The 15740-nt window shown below is 37.5% G+C and overlaps 1 protein-coding gene across 1 annotated transcript in view; it reads left to right on the top strand.

Annotated features, from left to right (window-relative positions):
- CEP192 (centrosomal protein 192kDa) overlaps nt 1-15740 on the top strand; it is an 89220-nt gene that overhangs the window by 22066 nt on the left and 51414 nt on the right. Inside the window, exons 10-14 of the mRNA XM_006763291.2 lie at nt 525-668; nt 6291-6355; nt 6916-7125; nt 13444-13570; nt 14295-14425. Coding sequence (XP_006763354.1) covers nt 525-668; nt 6291-6355; nt 6916-7125; nt 13444-13570; nt 14295-14425 — 677 coding nt within the window. The remainder of the gene's footprint in view (nt 1-524; nt 669-6290; nt 6356-6915; nt 7126-13443; nt 13571-14294; nt 14426-15740) is intronic.

The following is a 15740-nucleotide window of genomic DNA, read 5'->3' as shown; positions in this document are numbered from 1 at the left end:
GGAGCCACATGATGCTCTTTGGCCCCTTGAGTGTGGCTCGTCCACAAAATACCAACTTCTGTGCATGGGCCACGAAGTTTCAATCGCACTGTACATGCGCACCCGCACATGCTATTTTGTGGAAGAGCCACACTCAAGGGGCCAAAGAGCCGCATGTGGCTCGCGAGCCGCAGTTGACAACCACTGAGCTAGCTAATTCTAAATATGAAAAATTTTCACTGTAAATAAATAAATAACATAAAATGGTATCTTTATTCACAGATCTGGTAGAAATATACCTTTCTAAGTCTTCTTTTCCTTTTCCCCTAATTCTCCATTAGATACTTTTACTGTAATTAAGGCTGGCTTATCAGAGAGATATTTTCCTTTGGGGGAAATTAATTTTCTGTTTTCTAACTAGTTGTGGGCAAATTTTAGGACTGTTGATAGCTAAGATAAGGCAACTAACTAACATTATTTAAGGATATTTTATAATTTTATTTGTTGTATGTATTATTGGATATTTTTGGAATTTTATTTTTTAGAAGCTGATCTACCGCAGAATGTGGTTTATCAAAATGAAGAAGGTAGATGGGTCACTGACCTTGCTTATTATACATCTTTTAATGAAGAACAAGATTTAAATATGCCTCCAGTGGATGAAATGAATGAAGAATTCAGAACTGGTTGTAAGTGGATATCGCTAACCACATTATTGTACCATTTTCATTGTTTCTGATGGTTGGTCACATCAGATCCTTTCTGGAATATACAGTACTTAGCTCTTCTCTTGTTTTTATTGGAATAAAGGCTTGAAAGAGTGCTAATCATTGCAGAGTGAGCTGAGCCTTTTTCTTAAAGACAGTGAATTAGACCAGCAGTCTCTTCAATTTAGAACCTTTATAGTATTGCAAAATTAGGAGGCTTTACTTTCTTACTTTTTAAAATCTGTCTTGAACAAAAGAACTATTCTGATAAGTGAGCAGTTACAAAAGTCAGTCCATTTTGTAGTAAAAGTTAAGAAGTGTGGTAGAATTGATGGAAAAAAAAGCAATGAAGAAAATATGTAAAATCTCAAAGGATGAGCATATTCGGAACATAAATTAGGTTTGTGGATTATCAGAATCTCTGAGAGTGAAAGGGAAACTGGTAGGTCTGCAGAATCATGGCCTTTTGTCTTGGTCTGTGGAGATGTTGCTGGGCTGCTGCGGCTCCGGACCCTGAACACCTCTAAACGGGATGAGAAAACATGCAGTGGCCTGGAAGCCCAGTCTTATTTTTAATAAGCTCAGAAGGTGCCAGAGAAAAGTTTTTCTAACTGCTTCTTGTACTGAACTCTTAAATATCTGATGATGTGGAACTACAGAGATAAGGCATTTTTTTTCAGCCCTTAAGAAACCATCCATCAGCGAAAAGGGGTAAAATAAAAATACAAAACAACATTTAGCAATCACAGAGAAACACAGGACAAATGCTCTGGAGTTTTAGGAGAAATAACTTGTTTGAGGGGGTAACAGAAGGCTTTCGAGAGAGAGTTTCAACATGTGAATATTTGGGGGCATGAGAATTCCAAATGGATGGAAAACCCATCAAAAGAGAATGAGATGAGAAAGTGTGGGCATTTATGGCAAGAAATGAAAAGGCGGGGGAGAGATTCTTTAGGATATAGAAACAGGTGTCACTGTGAGAATGAAAAGAAAGTAGCTAATGAAGACATGGAGGTAGAATGGTTAGGGTTTGACTGGGTTCCAATGGTTAGTGGAGAGTCAAGAAAGGATTGAGGTTTGTGATCTTTTCGGGGGAAAATGCCAGTACTGTTAACTGAGAGGGGAGATCAGAATAAATTGTAGAGTGTTGGATGATTGTGGTTTGAGCTGGGAATATTTGGTAGTTGGAAACGAGTCGGAAATTGGAGGTTAGGTTACTGTTAGGCCTTGTTCAATGATGTCTTGATTTAGAAAAGACACACTGGACAGTGGATATTGACTTTGTCATGTAAGTCAATGGTAATGGAATTCTTAGGTGTTGCTGGTGGGAAATGTAAATCGATACAACCATTTAGAAAAGTTGTTTGGCAGTATCTAGTAAAGATGAATTTTATGAAATTCACACTTTATGACCCACTATATACCCAGTATATGGAGTGTATATAATTTACCAAAGACATATGTCAAAATGTTTATAGCAGCACTGTATGTATTAGCTCTATACTAGAAACTTCGAAATTCCCATTAACAATGGAATGGATTGTGTTTATTCATATATTGGAATGCTGTGTACCAATGGGAATGAAGGATGTGTAGCCACTTGTAGCAACATGAGTAAATTTCACAAATACAGTGAATAAAATAAGGCTGACTAAAATTACATTCTATAATTCTATTGTGTACAGTTCAAACATCTCCTGCTCTGTGAAGTGAGAAGCAAGGGTAGTGGTTTCTCTGGGACAGGCATGTAGTGACAGGAAGGACACTCAAGGGGCCTTTGGGTGTTGCATATACTTTTCATAGCTATGTTATACTTTTATAGAATTTTTAAAAATTACTCATCAAAATTTTTAAATTCATATTGCAGATTAAGGGCCCATTTTCCTAAAATGTTAATAGTTTTGTAAACAACAAAAAACCCAACTACTCAGTATAGAATTAGGCAAGGGATGTAATCACAGAATTTAGAGAAAAGGAAATAAATGTGGTCGTTTAACAGCCTCTAGATACGGCAATATTGCAGCATCTAACAAAATTGCAAAGGTATATATTCTTTAACCAGGCAGTTCTCCTGGGAGTTTATTGTTATTCAGATACACTTGCATGAATGGTATGTAATGTATGTGCAGTGTTATTATTTGTACATTGTTTATAATAACAGACATTTGGAAGCAACATGGATGTGCAAAAAAGGGGGCTGATTAAGTAAGGTACATCCCTGCAAGGAAATTCCCTGTGGCTATAAAAAGGTAAAGGAGCTTGTTAGGTCCTGATATGGGATGGTCACCAAAATTAACTGTTTAAAATCCAAGACATAAAAAGCCAGGTAAAATATTCTAGCGTTTGTGTAAAAAGGTGGAAGAGGGGAGAACACACCTGTATTTATAAATGCATATAGTGGAGAGATTTAAAAAAAGAAACGGATTGTAGGAATCTCTAGCTACTTAAACTCAAAAATCAAGTAGCGAGGTGTTTTAGGGGTACTTTACACACTGGTTGCTTCTGGAGGTGTGGTAAGTGGGGTCAGGGATGTGGTGGAGACGTTTCAGTATTTATTCCCTTTTACATCTCTGGTTAACTATTTTTTTTTAAAATACATATTTTATTTGATTTTTTACGGAGAGGAAGGGAGAGAGATAGAGAGCTAGAAACATCGATAAGAGAGAAACATCAATTCAGCTGCCTCCTGACCACACCCCTGGGTATGTGCCCGCAACCAAGGTACATGCCCTTGACCGGAATCGAACCTGGGACCCTTGAGTCCGCAGGCTGACGCTCTATCCATTGAGCCAAGCTGGTTAGGGCTTAACTATTTTTTAATTTAATTTAATTTATTTTTGGGGGTTAACTTTTTAAAAGTCTTTATTGCAGCATAGTATGCATACATATACTTTTTAATTTTGAACTATGTGAACGTGTTCTATTAAAGGAAAAAATAAATAGATAATGGAGGGATTTGAGGAAAGCTCACTTGTGGAATGACTAACATTGGGTGGTGAGGAAATGGAGAAAATGAATATGGAAAAATACTAATTTGAAGAAAAGAAAGGAACTATATCAAAGGGAACCAGGGCCAGTAGAGCATATGAATAAAATGGGAGCCTTTTAATAGGAATAGGGAAGGGAATTTGAAAATGTAAGAGATATCCAGCAGAGGAAGAATGGACCAAGGGCATAATTTTTATAATATCAAAGTCATTTTAAATGAAAACTTACCTATTTAATAAACTTTTTCAGGAACTTTACTTGAGATACTACTACTCTTCCCCATTTCTGTCCTCTTCATTAGTTCCATATATCTGCGGTACTATGTACATTACTTCTATTTATGGCCTTGGATTTAAACACTAGGCAGGGGTTGGGGGAGTAGGACTAAGGCCTGCTTCAAAATTTAACAACTAGAACTTTCAGGTGACATTTGAAAGGACTCTTGTTTTAGATATGACAAACAATTGGGCATAGACTCAAAAAATGCAGTTCTGCTTTCTCATAATTAGTGACTAATTTCTGATGAACAGTACTACAGATTTTTAACTGAAGAATCTCAAAGTTCAGAGAAAAAAATGCTTAGGAATATAACAAATAGCAATTGGAGCTGTACTTTTAAAATGTGATATTTTTTCAAAATGAACTTTTGAGTTTTATTAAATTTTATTTTTAAAATAAATTTATTGGGGTGACATTAGTTAATAAGACTGTATAGATTTTTAAGTTACCTTCTTATGGGCTGATTTCCTCCTTCTCTTGGATGTTAGATTTAGTTGGTTTATACTTTCTGATTTTAGGACAGTGGTGGTTTTTATTTCAATTTTTAAGGCGGTATCATTTAAAATATATGTGTGTATATTTTTATTGATTTCAGAGAAGAAGGGAGAGAAAGATAGAAACATGATGAGAGAGAATCATTGATTGGCTGCCTCTTGCACACCCTCACTGGGGATTGAACCAAAACCTGGGCATGCGCCCTGACAAGGATTGAACCATGACCTCCTGGTTCATAGGTTGAAGCTCAACCACTGAGCCATACTTGCCAAGCAGGGCAATGGTTTTTTTGTTTGTTTGTTTTTTAAAGCCATGTTTTATTGAGCACTTATTATGTACTGATCCTTTGTGTGCGTATTTACATGAATTATTGTATTGATTTTTAAAAATATTTTTTATTGATTTCAGAGGAAAGTAAAAGGAGAGAGAGATAGAAACATCGATGATGAGAGAGAATCTTTGATCAGCTGCCTCCTGCACGCCCCTATTGGGGACCGAGCCAGCAACCTGGTATGTGCCCTTGAATGGAATCAAACCCGGGACCCTTTAGTCTGCAGGCCAACACTGTCCACTGAGCTAAACCGGCTAGAGCTGGGCAGTGGTTTTTTTAACTTATGGTACCCCACAGAGAATTTTCATAGAAAATTTTTTATGTAGAAAATTTAGCATATGATTTCGGGAGCTTCATGGTTTCATTGATGCTTATTTATACCTCTAGGTTAGAATGTGCTTATATAAAAGAAAGGTAAAGAATCAGCACTATTTTAACAAGTAAGAATCTTGACCTATCTTTGGTGCTGTACTTTTCCTAACTAGAAATATTCTCTTGTATCTATTCTCATTTTGTCTCAAGATGTTAATCTGGGACTGTGAGGACTTTCAAAAGGGCAGTTTGGATTGGATTAGCCCTTGATGGATCTGTAAGAGTGGGAGATATCCTTCTTGTGGGAGCCACAAGTGGACTGTCCCTTCTGGGTTGCTATTGACTCTTCCCCCTTCTGTTACTATTTTGAAATACCAGGCAAAGGCCCAGGATGAGCAACAGACAGGCAGCCTAGAGTTTAGCCTGTAGCCTTTTCTGATTTAGCCAATATGTGTAAAATTCTTTTTAATTCTAATGTCTGGAGCAGGAGCATTAAACTAGTGGCTTTCTAGTTTGCCACTGTCCCACCACTCCCTATTGTGTTATACCTGGCCCTCTTTGCTCATTCACTCCTAGCTTCTGAGGCATTTTAGTTTGTGGCCTTGGCTTAGAGGTTGATTCAGACATTCATTACCCTAAGGTGAATCGAGGTGCTTATAGGAACTTTGAGGACAGACATCGTGGGACCTCTTGTTACTGTTTGCTCAGGTTGTGGGATTTGCTGGGATGTAGGATTTCTCGTCTCTAAAACTGGGACAGTTTTGGACAAAACAGGTGGTTGGGCAACCCAGCAGACATCTTCATGATGAGCTTACAGAATGACTTGTCAGTCCATTAGTTCCAGATGAAGTACCAAGGGTGTTCATGGGTGTGTACCTTAACTCAGGTGTACCAGATCTTTAAAGATAAAATTAATGAGTCTTTTAAAAACAAAAATCTTAGATTGTAAAGCCCCCTTTAGTGAGGTAGGGCACATTAATAACTGATTAAATCAATCACAGTAGGGTGTCTATTACCAAAAGTTTGAGTTCCACAGACTATGTACTTAATGCAGATGCACCAGTTGTGTGAGAGAAGCTTTCACATACCTTTTAAATTTTTTATTTCTTTAATATTTCATTTTCCTAACTAGCTATGTTTTATTTATATGCTAGTATCTAATTGGCATTACATAATATTATACACCTGTTCTTTTTAAGCTGAGGCATTGGAGTTGATTGCACAAGATGAAGAAGAATTTAATAAAGAGCACCAGTTTATGCAGGTTTGTATTTTATGGGCATTAACCAAAGTTTAAAATTTTTCCTGTATTAATTTAAATGTAGCAACATTTTTATTCCTATCTGAATAGATATATGGTTAGTATAGAATTTTATCTTGCTTTTCTCATATTTAAACAATTTCTGCTTTTTTCTTCACACTCAAAATTATTGATTGAAAAAATAACTGGCTTACTGAAATAATATTTAATTTGCTTAAAATCAACTTAGTAGTCTTCAAAGATATTTCCAGTTTTTAACCATATTTTAAAATGAGGTAATGCTATTTGTTTTTATTGAAAATATGCTCCTTTCTAAAGATTTATATTAATGAAAGTCAGTGTTTGATTAAGCAACTGTATATTATAACTCAAAGTATGTAAAATGAAGTTCTCTTCTTCTGGACTTCATTACCTGTATTAGCTGCTTAAGGTTGAATTTGTCCACATTTTTTAAAAAAATTATTAAAAAAAAAATTAAATTTTCTTTTTTTTTTTTTTAATATGAGAAAAACAGAAAGAAGGCTTGCTGGGGAAATAACATGAAATAATAACTTTCTTCCTAGGAAGAAAATATAGATGCCCAGAATACTTCAGTTGCACTAAGGGATACGTCGTGGGGAACTTCAGTTAATTACAATTTGTTGAGGAAATCACTTAGCACATCAGATTTGAACAAAGACGATGCCAGTTATTTACGTCTCTCTTTGGGAGAGTTCTTTGCTCAAAGATCTGAAGCTCTTGGTTGCCTTGGTGGTGGTTACAGTGTGAAAAGAGTAAGTATGATATGTACTGGAACCGGTTAAATTGACCAGCTGTTATATTTTGAATGTTATGATGGTATACCTAGAGCATAGTAGTATCTTTAAAGCAGAGACAGAATAGGAACATGTTAAAGTAGTGGATAAAAGCTTAGATTTGTTAGTTGGTCAGACCTTGACCCAGTCCTAGCTCTGCCTTTTAACCAGTTCTATGACATAGAATAATTTATTTAACTCCTTTATGCCTTAATTTTCCAATTTCTAAAATGGAATGCCATCTTACAGGGTTTTGTAAGAATTAAATGTGATGTTGCATGTAAAGTATTTAGCACCAAACCTAACATGCAGTAATATCAATACCTGTTAGTTACTATGGTTATAAGCATTGGTTGGTGGGAAGAACTTAAAGATTCATTTTTTGACCTGTTGTTTAAAAACATATTTTGAAATATAGGAGTATTTCAGTTTAATAAGATGTAAAAAATTAAAAATGCAAACAATAATGATAGGTCCTGTGAAGAATGAGTAAGGATAAGGTGATGCTTTAGCTGTGGTAGTTGGAGTGACATCTGGGACCTAAATGATGAGAAGGAAGGAGGCAGTCATCAAAAGATCTGGGGGAGGTTCTTCCCAGTAAATGGAGACTATTTATATCGGGTGGGGAATCTTTTTTTCTGCCAACGGCCATTTGGATACTTGATAACATCATTCGCAGGCCCTACAAAATTTCCAACTTAAAAATTAGTCTGCTAACCTATCTGGTTTAGCGCAGTGGATAGAGTGTTGGCCTGGAGACTAAAGAGTCCCAGGTTCGATTCCAGTCAAGGGCACATGCCCAGGTTGTGGGCTCAATCCCCAGTAGGGAGTGTGCAGGAGGCAGCCTATCAATGATTCTCTCTCATCACTGATGTTTCTCTCTCTCTCCCTCTTCCTTCTCTGAAATCAATAAAATATATATATTTTAAAAATTAGCCTGCTATATTTGGTCAAACATTTAATTAACTCACCCTTAATCCCTTCGCAGGGCCAAACTAAATGATTTTGTAGGCCTTATATGGCCCTTGGGCCAGACGTTCCCCTGATTTATATGAACATTTATATGATTTATAGGAGGTGAATGGCATATTGGAGGAACAGAAAGCAGACAAATGGAGCTAATGTGAATTTATAGAACTTAAGGTGTTTTTTTTTAGATATATTTTATTGATTTTTTACAGAGAGGAAGGGAGAGAGATAGTCAGAAACATCAATGAGAGAGAAACATCGATCAGCCGCCTCCTGCACATCTCCTACTGGGGATGTGCCTGCAACCCAGGTACATACCCTTGACCGGAATCGAACCGGACCCTTCAGTTCGCAGGCTGACGCTCTTATCCACGGAGCCAAACCGGTTTCGGCAGAACTTAAGTTTGAAATGAACTGTGGGGTGCGAGAGTATGATAGGTTAAATGGTAGAAGAAGACAAGGGCTAGATTATTGCCGGGGTCCAACCCCAGCAGGTCCAGGGGTCCCCAAAGGTGTGGACGGAGTCGGCGAAGAAGGAACGACATGGAGACAGCGTTCAGTTGATCAGCAGCCTTGCCAGGATCTCTAGCCACAATCTCCAGCCAAGTTCTATGTCCATGTTCTCTTGCTAGGTTCTCCAGCCACGTTCTCCAGGTTCTCCAGCCAGGTTCTGTAGCCATGTTCTCTCGCTAGGTTCTCTAGCCAGGTTCAGTCGCCAGGTTCTAGGCAGGTTCTCTTGCCATGTTCTATCCAGGTTCTGTAGCCAGGTTCTGTTTCTAGGATCTTCAGCCAGGTTCTCTCGCTAGTTCTGCTGGGGAAGGGGTTAAGAGGTTTTATTCCCTCCCTAACTTCAGGGGAAAATCCCTACCTGGGGAAACAACCTTTCTCAGAGAGGTGACCTTGGTTAAAACACATAGTGCCAAGAAGGTGAGCAAACATATTAAGAACAGTATGCCATATATGCCAGGTCCCTTGAAACAGCAAGGATGGACCGGCTCCCGGCAGATTATGAAGGGTCCTTGCAGGATTTGGATTCATCTCAAATTAACTGGGAAAAAATTCTCGAAGGCCGGGAACAACTTTGTTGTGGTGCCTGGGCCCATCTCTACGTGTGAAAGTATGCCACCATATGTGTCAGGAGCCTGGGTGGAAGAGTCAGTGAACTGCAGAAGAAGAGTAGAAGCAGGCACAAAGGTACACAGGAAGAGATTTGAGGAAGGCTGAGTGCTAGAATGATATTACAGAAACAGAAAAATTTAGGGACTCAAGATTTCTTTTAGAGATAGAGTCAAAGGGCTTTTTGATACATTCCATATAGGGAGTTGGCATTATTGGACAGTGTTTATTTTTTAAACGTATTTTTCATCCTTACCTGAGGATATATTTTTTAACTTTAGAGAGAGGGGAAGAGAGAGATAAACATTGATAGGTTACCTCCAGTATATGACCTGACTGGGAATCGAACCTGAGACCTTTGGGTGCATGGGGTCAACGTTCCAACCAACTGAGCCACATTGGCCAGGGCGGGACAGTGTTTATTAAAACTGGATTTCACTAAGATTATAATTTAAAATAATAGCTGTGGTTTTAGATCTCACAGTTGATTTACAGAACTTACATTTGAAACTGATCTTGTCTGCAGTGAATTAAAAAATGAGAATTAATACTTCAGTGAGGCAGGTTTTTTCTGCCAGAATCAATTGGAATCTTTTACATTATGAGTGAAGTTAAAGAGTAATTGAATTCCTTATAAACCGATGAATTTTAAAGCAGTGGATCATGGAAAATGGATCTATCATTTGGAATTTATATTTTGATATTAATTGTGAAATGTTACTTGCATGCAAGTTGCTGGATCAAGGGAAGAAATTTCCAAGTGAAGATCAGCTAAAAACTGAGTGCATTTAATGAATTCACATTTTATTTATTTATTTATTTATTTTTTATTTTTTATTTTTTTAAAATACATTTTATTGATTTTTTACAGAGAGGAAGGGAGAGAGATAGAGTTAGAAACATCGATGAGAGAGAAACATTGATCAGCTGCCTCCTGCACATCTCCTACTGGGGATGCGCCCGCAACCCAGGTACAACCCGGAATCGAAGCTGGGAAGTTTCAGTCCGCAGGCTGACACTCTATCCACTAAGCCAAACCGGTTTCGGCTGAATTCACATTTTAGGTCTATCCTGTGAAAGTTCTTTAAGAAAAGAAAAGTGTGAATTTCTTGCCTTTTAGCAAGCTCCTTGAATATAATAAATAATAAACCTTTCTGAACCTTTCATCCAACTCAGTAGGAAGAAATTTAACTCTTCATAAATATTTTTGTATTTATTATATACAGTTTTATTCTGTAAGTTCCAATAAAGCAGGAAATTTTTTTTTCCTCACTGATGTTTATTAACAGTGTCTGACACATAGTAGATATCTACTTATATAAAAACCCTGGGCCCTGACCAGTTTGACTCAGTAGATAGAGCATCAGCCTGCAGACTGAAAGGTCCCAGGTTCGATTCCGGTCAAGGGCATGTACCTTGGTTGGGAGCACATCCCCAGTAGGAGGTGTGCAGGAGGCAGCTGATCGATGTTTCTCTCTCTTCGATGTTTCCAACTCTCTATCCCTCTCCCTTCCTCTCTGTAAAAAATCAATAAAATATATTTTAAAAAAACAATCAAACCAAAAACCCTGGGTGTAACATCACATTCAGAAGCGCAACCAAGTGGAAGGAAGTCAGTCCTGCAGGGGTCGTCTTGGAAACCGCTGCGCCCTCCCCCAGCTGTTTCCCCGGAGGATGAGGTTTCAGGCAGGAAACTGCCCTCAGAGCGGAATGTGGAAGTACTGAGTCCCGCCTTCAAACCAGACCCTGACAGTAGGGAGGAGGTAGCCCCATTCCTCACAGAATCTGCTGTTGGATACCTTGCTGTCAGTGGCCTGCCAGCCAGGAACACCATTCACCTGCACCCCAGACCCTGACAGGAGGGAGGAGGGAGCCCCATTCCTTACGGAATCCACAGGTGGCCAGTTTGCTATCACAGGCCTGCCAGCTAGGAATCCTATTCACCTGCATATTTGTATAAAGCAGGGGTCCTCAAACTACGGCCCGCGGACCACATGCAAATACAAATACTGTATTTGTTCCCGTTTTGTTTTTTTACTTCAAAATAAGATATGTGCAGTGTACATAGGAATTTGTTCATAATTTTTTTTAAAACTATAGTCCGGCCTCCCAGCGGTCTGAGGGACAGTGAACTGGCCCCCTGTTTAAAAAGTTTGAGGACTCCTGGTATAAAGTTCTAATACATTATATTAGAGGCCACGGTGGCACCGTTTTACCCCGAGCATCTACAGGAATTGCTGCAAATTTACTCCTCGGTGGAAGCACCTTTCATTCCCAATATAAATTACTGATTCCATTAAATGAAACTTCAATTTCTAAACTCAATATAAAGAGTGAAATTGCTAAAACTATTAAAAAGGCCCAACTTCTCATTATTGATGAATGCACCATGGTATCCAGTCATGCTGTAAACGCCAGAGACAGATTACTAAGAGAAATTTGAATGTTGTATTTGGTGGGAAAGTTCTCCTTGGAGGAGATTTTCGACAGTGTCTCAGTATTGTACCGCATGCTATGTGATCGGCCATAGTACAAACGAGTTTAAAGTACTGCAGTGTTTAGGTATGTTTCAGAAAGTTGTCTCTTACAACAAATATGAGATCAGAGGATTCTGCTTATAGTGGATGGTTAGTAAAACTCGGAGATGGCAAATTTGATAGCAGTTTTCATTTAGGAATGGATATTATTGAAATCCCCTGTGAAATGATTTATAATGAATCTATTATTGAAGCTACCTTTGGAAGTACTATATCTATAGATAATATTAAAAATATATCTAAACATGCAGTTTTTTGTCCAAAAAATGCGCATGTTCAAAAATTAAATGAAGAAATTTTGGATATACTCGATGGAGATTTTCACACATATTTGAGTGATGATTCCATTGATTCCACAGATGATGCTGAAAAGGAAAATTTTCCCATCGAATTTCTTAATATTACTCCTTTGGGAATGCCGTGTCATAAATTAAAATTGGGTGCAATCATCATGCTATTGAGAAATCTCAATAGTAAATGGGGTCTTTGTAATGGTACCAGATTTATTATCCAGAGATTACGACCTAACATTATTGAAACTGAAGTATTAACAGGATCTGCAGAGGGAGAGGTTGTTCTGATTCCAAGAATTCATTTGTCCCCATCTGACACTGGCCTCCCATTTAAATTGATTCGACAATGGTTTCCCATGATGCCAGCATTTGTGATGACTATTAATAAATCACAAGGACAAACTCTAGACAGAGTAGGCATATTCCTACCTGAACCTGTTTTTGCACATGGTCAGTTATACGTTGCTTTCTCTCAAGTTTGAAGAGCATGTGACGTTACAGTTAAAGTTCTAAATACTTCATCACAAGGGTTAGTCAAGCACTCTGAAAGTGTTTTCACTCTTAATGTGGTGTACAGGGAGGAATTAGAATTACAGAGAGGAAGGGAGAGAGATAGAGAGTTAGAAACATCGAAGAGAGAGAAACATCGATCAGCTGCCTCCTGCACATCTCCTACTGGGGATGTGCCCGCTACCCAGGTACATGCCCTTGACCGGAATCGAACCTGGGACCTTTCAGTCCACAGGCCGATGCTCTATCCACTGAGCCAAAACGGTTTTGGCTAATTAATTCCCTTTTAACACAGTATGCGGGAAATGTACTTATACGTTTTATACTTATACGTTTTATGTTGACTGGTAGTAGAGCACGGGACACGTATTAATACGTTTTTTATAGACTAGCAGTAGAATGCGGGTAACGTATAAATACGTAAACTAAAGTTATCGTAATTTTACTGAACGTTGCCATTTGCGCAAAAAATTAGCAAAAATGGCCTGCGCCACCTGTTAGCGCGTGATAAAAACTACCCGCAAACAATGTGTTAATGTGCATGAATTTTGTGAACCGGGCTACTAGTTCAATAATAATTACTGAAGGAACAAACGAAGTGTCATTTCTGGGTTGTTTTAATTTGGATTTCTTAGTGAGGGCAACTAGTTACTTGACCATATTAGTTCTGATGATTAAAGATAGCTGGCAGTAAGGAAATAAAAGGTTCTATGTGGACTTTTAAGTTTATCCCTAGTCATTTAAGTTTAAATAGAAAGAAAAAAATATTTGTTGAAATCATTTAGCTAGGTTACCAATATTGAGATAAAGTAGTATAGAATATCTCAAAGCAGTTGAAAATGAAGGAAATAATTCATATGTTTATTTTGTAGCCATCATTTGGTTATTTTATTACATCACCAGAAGAGAGAGAACCTGTTGCTTTAATAAGAAAATCTGATTTATCACAAAGTGATTTGGAAAAAGAAATGGCTCGTCTTAACCATGATCCATTTTCAGGTAATTGATTAAATGAAAGAATTTTTAGTAACTCTTTTTTAACTTGTAAAAAAAGAGTAAATTAGATGGTTATGTGATTATGTTCTTAATGAGTGAAAATGTATGAATCACTTCAATTTTTTCAGTATTAGTTACTCATTTGATTCTTATATAATCCCACATTGCCTTTTAAATCTAAATTGGAAACAAGTCATCCAAAATCCACCTAAATACTTTTGTAAAAATCAAAGTAAATTTAATTTGTTCAAATGGGTTAGTTTACTTTGTCCTATTAGACAACTGAGTTAATGAATTATAACTGTTATATTTACTATTTAGGTAGACTTTTAAATAAAGAGGTATTTTGAGATCCAGACTGTTATAGTATGATAAATGTATATGATAAATATTTAAATCAAACTTTTTTCATCCAGTGAGCAAACAGCTGTTTTTTGCTAGTATAAATTCAGCTTGTGTATTTGTGAAATGTTTAAAGCTGAAAAATATTAAATGAGCTTATAAGAGGAGAAATTAAAATCCACAATTTTGTTTGCAGAATTTAGCCAAATTAACAATGGTATGGCCTTTGTCTTAGTGACTATACCTTTATTCAGTTTTTGTGAAGATGACTGATATTTGGGTAAAAGGATTTTTCCTTGGCCAATTATGTTGTGATCCTTATCCCACAGATTGTTTCTGTGAGATAGTGTATAGATAGAAGTTGAATATTGTATATTTCCTACAGGAGATTTAAATGAACACTCCAATACACAACTAAGTGAAGGATCAGTTACACTTCAGGCGGAAGAACTGGAGAGTATTTCACAAGTGGATGAAAACGATGTGACATTAACTGCCAATAAAGGCAAAACAGAGGTATCATAAGCCTTTCATGAAGTAAAGCTAAAGTCATGTTAGTTCTTGTCTGAGATCAAGTTAAGGTCATATGTGGCCCTGGTCCATGTAGCTCAGTTGGTTGAACATTCTCCCGTGCCCTGAAGGGTCTCTGGTTCAATTCCAGATCAAGGCAAATGCCCAGGTTGCAGGTTCAGTCCCTAGTCAGGGTGTGTACAAGAAGCAACTGATGGATATTTCTCTCTCTCTCTCTCTCAAAATCAATACAAACATTAAAAAATATAAGGTCATATGTGAAAAATATTGAGTATAACATGGTTGCCTTTTTAAAAATATTCAGTTATGTGTCTTTTAAAATTTTTACCACCATTTGAAAGACAATTTACTGATTGATTTTAGAGAGAGGAGAAACATCTATTTGTTATTCCACTTATTTATGCATTTATTGATTTCCTTGTATGTGCCCTGACGGGGGATCAAACCTGCAACCTTGGTGTATCCGGATGATGCTCTAACCAACTGAGCTACCCAAATGAGCTCATAGCCCAGACGCTAGTTTTGTTTTTAACTTGTAAGGAGATTGAACTTGTCAAATGCTTTTTTAGTATCTATCGAGGAACATGCGCTTTCTCCTGTGGTAATGTGTGAATTACATTAATTGGTTTTTGAATATTAAACTACCTGGATTGAACACCCGATTTAGAAGCGTATCCCTTTCAGCACCATGGCCAAAGCAAAAGGTTTTTTTGCAATGTTGAAAGACAAGGTTGGATGAACTATATTGTTGAATTTACTGCTAGCTCTGGGTCATTGAACAATTCAAGATACATTTTTATTACATAATCTGAAAGTGAGTGGTGAGTCTGTGATGAGAAGGCAGCTGAAGACTTTCTGGAAACCCTACATAAGCAGATTGTGGAGGAAAATTATTTGCCAGAGCAAATATTCAGTATGGATGAAGCCTTCCTAATCTGAAAGTATATGCCTGAAAGGACTTTGATCCATAAAGAGGCAAAGTCAGTGTCAGGTTTCAGGGCTTATAAGGACAGGATAACAGTCTTGCTTTGGGTCAGTGTTGCTGGCTTCAAATTGAAGCCCTGTGTAATCTGGCACAGTGAGAACCCCAGAGCCTTCAAGTGTATCAGTGAGCAGTGTACTACAGGAACAATAAGAAGTCATGGATGACCCAACCCGACTCCTTTTCCAAGACGCCCTCCTGAATTGTGATACCAGTGAAATGGAGAAGTACAGTTTGGAGAATAACATACTTTTCAAGATTTTGCTTATTGTTGGTAATGCGCTCAGACAACCTATTATTGGTGTTCTTCATACCAAA

Source organism: Myotis davidii, unplaced genomic scaffold, assembly GCF_000327345.1.
Source record: "Myotis davidii unplaced genomic scaffold, ASM32734v1 scaffold78, whole genome shotgun sequence".
NCBI lineage: Eukaryota > Metazoa > Chordata > Mammalia > Chiroptera > Vespertilionidae > Myotis > Myotis davidii.
This window is presented reverse-complemented; position numbering and strand designations above follow the sequence as displayed.